The sequence below is a fragment of the Vigna radiata genome, chromosome 3 (assembly GCF_000741045.1).
Source record: "Vigna radiata var. radiata cultivar VC1973A chromosome 3, Vradiata_ver6, whole genome shotgun sequence".
NCBI classification, from domain to species: domain Eukaryota; kingdom Viridiplantae; phylum Streptophyta; class Magnoliopsida; order Fabales; family Fabaceae; genus Vigna; species Vigna radiata.
In genome coordinates this window covers 9,804,211-9,810,210 of record NC_028353.1, presented here as the reverse complement: position 1 = coordinate 9,810,210, position 6,000 = coordinate 9,804,211, and the positions used below count along the sequence as shown (strand labels likewise).

The 6,000-nt window shown below is 33.8% G+C and overlaps 1 protein-coding gene across 1 annotated transcript; it reads left to right on the top strand.

The window, feature by feature from the left end:
* The first annotated feature begins 2,013 nt into the window (after window positions 1-2,013).
* Window positions 2,014-5,323, top strand: LOC106757684 (ribulose bisphosphate carboxylase/oxygenase activase, chloroplastic). Its single transcript, NM_001317275.1, is given in 7 exon segments — window positions 2,014-2,129; window positions 2,670-2,998; window positions 3,098-3,197; window positions 3,297-3,382; window positions 3,712-4,184; window positions 4,668-4,978; window positions 5,083-5,323. Coding segments are annotated over 6 exon segments (1,320 nt in total). The 5' UTR covers window positions 2,014-2,084; the 3' UTR covers window positions 4,955-4,978; window positions 5,083-5,323.
* Window positions 5,324-6,000: the final 677 nt, after the last annotated feature.

Here is a 6,000-nt window from a genome sequence, read left to right as displayed (position 1 = left end):
ACGCAACAATCAAATATTTTTTTAGGTTATATTAAATATTTTCAATAATATTATGTTGAAATGTTTGGGTTGTGTATTAAATTTGGGATTCTAAAGAAGATAATCTTAACTCTAATTATATTGGATTCACATAGGAAAATATTCAATCATGAAATAAGGAGATTCTTTTGATCTAGTCTATGGTGTGAGAATGAACTCTCTTTATTAGGTTATATTATAAGAATTTAACATGTCATATGAGTGAAGTTAGTTTTTACCATGTAGTTTTCTTGTTGGTGACAATGTAATAATATAGTATGTTTATAAATTTCTGAGTCTAATTTAACACACGCATCTTCTAAAATTATAATCAAGTATTTTTAATGTATGATCACAATATATGATATGGATAACTTATGACATGAGAGGTAATCAATGAGTGAAAGTTAAACACTTAATTTTGATATATGATTAATAATCGAACTACAATGGTCTCCTTTAATATACATGAATGAGGTGCAATTTCTAATTCATGTATGATTTAAAATATAAATATATGAAAGTTTCTAAATTTCTAATTTATTCAATTTTGTTTCTGTTTATAAAATATGAATCATAATATTACACTAAAATAAATGATATTGCTAGAGAATAGTATCAAAATTGATGCTGAGAATAAAGAAAATGTATTATATTTTTGTAGTTATTATTTTTTTCTTAAAAATATATATTTTGATTCTCAATGAGGGAAACTTTATTTTGAAAAAAATAAAAGGTATATATATATATATATATATATATATATATATATATATATATTATATTTTGCAAGTACGAAAGAAAACACCTTAATATAGATGAATTTCATTTGTTTAAAGAAAATTATATTTTGACTGTAGATGAAAATAAACAGCCACTTTATAATTGTATTTAGAGTTATAAGATTGACTTAATAATAAAAGTTAGAAGAGAGAGTAGGAGAGATTGCGAGTTTAATTCCAAAACTAACATTTGAAGGATTGAGAATTATAAAATTGGTTTGAAAGAGAAAATGAGAGAGGTTATAAGTTCAACTTCTTCTACTAACAAAAAAATATTAACAACTGACATTTTTCAATAAAAAAAATCTTTACAATTGTATTTTAATGATATAATATGTTTATATTTTAATCTAATTAAGAAATAAAAGGTATGTATTAAAGTATTTGCATAATAAGTTATTATCGTTTATTTATTTCCAGAAGTCAATTATGAATACTATGCAGTTTGTTTGACGCAAAAGTGAAAATACTAAACAAGCTTTTTAGATAATTAAACATCAATTATTTGAAGTGATGTGATTATCTATTTTTTGTGTTTTTTTAATTTCTTTTCTGTTATTCCGAAGTTTATCAGTGGAGAAAAACTAGTGAAGATGTGAGTTTCCTTTAATTGCAAAAATGAAGAATGTTAGCCACACACAACAGGTAGAAGAGACAAGGAGAGAGACAGAAGCATGTTATCATCATACAGTCCGTAGATGTAATAGGGCTCAATCACCTTCATGAAATTGTTAGAGACTCACCAATTTAATTTCTGTCCGACCAATAATAATTCATCTTTTATTTTTCTCCACCTGAAAATACCAACATTTAGATTCCATGAAAACTGAAAATTGAACTCATTGGCTAGCATGTGGGGTCATCAATACCATCTTTACGTAAGTAAAAGACCACCTCAAATATTATGGCACTTGAAAATTCTGATATTATTACCATTTATGATTGGTTATCAAGATTCAAGAGCACTGAAACGACGATAGTCTCCTTCAAGACTTGTGTGGCAAACATATCTCCTCAATTCTGGTGGAGATAGAAAAAGCTGCAATAACAACCTCAAAATCTAGGACTAAGAGGGACAAAAAACCTTGCAGGAACAGTATTTTGCCACGTGGTAGCTTATCAATCTTCTATGTGTGGATGTCCGGCTTCTGTGACCAATCCTTTTGTGCTCAAGCAACTACTATAAGTCAGACGTAGCCTTTGATCATTAGCCAGCTAGCACTGAATCTGCAGTCGAAGAACAACCTTACCCTTTCTCTCCACAACTCCAAACACAACACTTCCATGGCTGCCTCCGTCTCCACTGTCGGAGCTGTCAACAGAGCTATTGTACGATACCTTTCCTACTTTCTTACACTTGTTGCCTTTTTTATGTCTTCTTTCACATGTATGTTTATCAAATATAAAAAAAAGGGTAACTTAAAAGAGTGTCAGGGAGGGCTTTCACATGCGTATATTCCACATGTTTATTCACCTCACGTAGCCGTGTGTCATTTCCAAACATGCTGAGTTCAGATGATTGCTGCTTTTAAGCTGGTGCATCAAGGTGTTTGATGTGCATGTTTGCCTCATCATTGTGCCTCATATAACATTACAATCTTACAAAATTAAAGATTTTCAACTAATCATTTATATACACATGCATCAGTTTTTTGTAGGCTTATGTATTAAAAGCTTATGTATAGTTACAAAATGGAAACATAGAAAAAACATTATATAAGATCTAAAATGTAGAACTTTCATATATAAATATTAAAGCAAGAATTTAATTAAACCAATCGTCGTATTTGATAGATAAGAGATTGTGAAATAGTGAATTTTTTTAGTAAGGAGAGTATGAAGAGTAGTTAATGTGATGTGATATTGCAGTTGAACCTGAATGGATCAGGAGCAGGAGCTTCAGCTCCCACTTCAGCTTTCTTTGGCACAAGCTTGAAGAAGGCTGTTGCCTCAAGGGTCCCTAACAGCAAGGTGACGAATGGAAGCTTCAAAATTGTTGCTGCTGAGAAAGAGATTGAGGAGAGCCAGCAGACCAACAAGGACAGATGGAAGGGTCTGGCCTACGATATCTCTGATGACCAACAAGACATCACAAGGGGGAAGGGTATGGTTGATCCTCTTTTCCAAGCTCCAATGGATGCTGGAACACACTATGCCGTCATGAGCTCCTACGAATACCTTAGCACTGGACTCCGACAGTGAGTGCACTTGCTCACATAATCTCTAAACCGTTGATTTAGTGTTTCCTTCTGTTTTTGTCTCAAACTTACCATCATGATATGTGCTGCTTAATTTAGGCTTGACAACATAAAGGATGGTTTCTACATTGCTCCTGCTTTTCTGGACAAGCTTGTTGTTCACATCACCAAGAACTTCATGACCTTGCCCAACATCAAGGCATGCCACCAAACATGTTCTCTGCATAAATTGCACTTGAACTTTTGTCAAATTAGATGACGCCATTCATGTTTTTTTTTTTTTCAATTCCTTTTGCAGGTTCCTCTCATTCTTGGTATCTGGGGAGGCAAGGGACAAGGAAAGTCTTTCCAATGTGAGCTTGTCTTTGCCAAGATGGGAATCAAGTAAGTTCTTGCTGAACTACCCCCTTCATGATCTCCCAAACCACATTGAAATATAGCTAAAGTAATTTTATATATAAACTCGTTTTGACTTTACGCAACTTTTGTGTTGAACCCACCTTATTCTAGATATTTTACATGCTTGAAAATAAACACGTCCAAGCATAAATCATTTCACTTCAAATTCATTTTCACAAATCCCTCACTCAAATAGAGTAGAAAGTGTTGATATTTTGCAAAATTCATGCTTCATCAAAGTTTTGAATTATTTTGTAATCAAGGGTCACAAACATTGTTTATATTCGTTTGTTTCAATTGTGATTCCATTACAGCCCCATCATGATGAGTGCTGGAGAGTTGGAAAGTGGAAATGCCGGAGAGCCAGCAAAATTGATCAGGCAGAGATACCGTGAAGCTGCAGATTTGATCGCCAAGGGAAAGATGTGTGCTCTATTCATCAACGATCTTGATGCAGGAGCAGGTCGTCTTGGTGGAACCACCCAATACACTGTGAACAACCAGATGGTGAATGCCACTCTCATGAACATTGCTGATAACCCTACAAATGTGCAGCTTCCTGGTATGTACAACAAGGAAGAGAACGCCCGTGTGCCCATCATTGTCACCGGTAACGATTTCTCAACGCTGTATGCTCCTCTCATTCGTGATGGGCGTATGGAGAAGTTCTACTGGGCACCAACAAGGGACGACCGCGTTGGTGTTTGCAAGGGAATTTTCCGCACCGATGGTGTTCCTGAAGAGGACATTACAAAGCTTGTTGACACCTTCCCAGGCCAATCTATTGGTAAGAACTAAGAACCAAACACTGTAACACTAAGGTAGAAGAATTTGGTGAGTGACATTTTAAAATCACACAACATAATATATATAAACAATGTTACACATTTACACAGTTAACTAATCAGAAGTCAAATCATGCTAAACATGACTTTTTAGTTACTGAACGAATCACTAAACCTGTCGTATGAGCTAAATCTTCGTAGTAATAACTATTTTAAAAGTCATATAAAATGCAATTTCTGATTAATTGATAGTATAAAAATGTTTTACACCATGAATGCCTAGTCATTAAACTCGTATTTAAAATAGAACAAAAGATGAGCTAAAGAAAGAACAATTTGATTCCATTGAAGATGATAAAACCAAGGAGCATTTTGATTAATCACAATAATATCACCCTTGTTTTGAAATATTGTACAGAACAAGTTAGAACAAGAAAGAGAAGATAACAAATACTAATGCTATACCATCCCATGTTGTGCTGCAGATTTCTTTGGTGCACTGAGGGCCAGAGTGTATGATGATGAAGTGAGGAAGTGGATTTCTGGTGTTGGTGTTGATGCTATTGGGAAGAAGCTTGTGAACTCAAAGGAAGGACCTCCTACCTTTGATCAGCCCAAGATGAGTCTGGACAAGCTCTTGCAGTATGGTAACATGCTTGTCCAAGAACAAGAAAATGTGAAGAGAGTCCAATTGGCTGACAAGTACTTGAATGAGGCTGCTCTTGGAAATGCTAACGAAGATGCTATTAAGAGTGGATCTTTCTTCAAATAGACTTACCGGCATACATGATTGCAGGTTTGCATCAAGCTTAATCTTCCTTAAACTTGCAACAATAATGTTTGGCTCAATCTTCAAATCTCACTTTGATCTGAAATTCTTCTTGCATTGTTTCTGTGCAGGCAAAGCAACCCGGCAAGTAAATATTTCTGTCACTGATGGTTGTACTGGTTCAATGGTCCAAGTGCTAGCAATTGTGATGGCACTTGAGTATTACATTCTTAGCATTCTCAATGTGTTGTGTACAAAGAGAAGATGCTAAGTTTGAAATAATTTTACTATATGTTTCTTATTGGACTCTTCTCTATAATTTTGGGTTACAGTTTGCACTTAATGAATCTGGTGCCTTTTCCTTTTGTCATATATACTCGATTTTTATTTTTATTTTTGTCTGAGGTGCATTCATATCTAGCCACTATAGCTTCGTTTTCGAAGTGCTGAGGCTTTGAAAAACTTGGAGAGAGATCGAGTTCAGATAATAAACTGTTAAAAAAACGTCACAAATCATAAACATTAACAATTGCAACATTCAAAGGAAAAGAAAAACATTGATATATATTATTTCTTGTATACCCTTCAAATATAAAGCACCTTGATCATGAATACCAAACATCGTTTCCAGAAAGTGATTAAGTTTGGAAAAATATTGACACTGCCGAAAAGAATCATTTGAAAAATGAGCACAGTTGATGCAGAAGTATATAACAAAGGCAATGAGAGTGCTGTAAATTTTGTCCTTCAAGAAAAAAACCCTTTTAAACAAAATTCTAAAACATTAGTCGGGTGAAGAAATTAATAAGAGAACATCAAGCTCGTGAAAAAATCAAGCATCTTTCTACTATGCTGCTATATTACTTTGAATTTTAAAGTCAAAAAATCAAAGCAGAAAAAAAAAGGGTCTGATCTGTGTAAATACTATTCACAGGTCATGCACAATCACCTACGTACATCTCTCTATGCTAACAAGGTCCACGTGCAAACAAATAAATTGTGGATACTAAATTTACAAAATAAATGTTTGACACCCAAAATCCTATTAC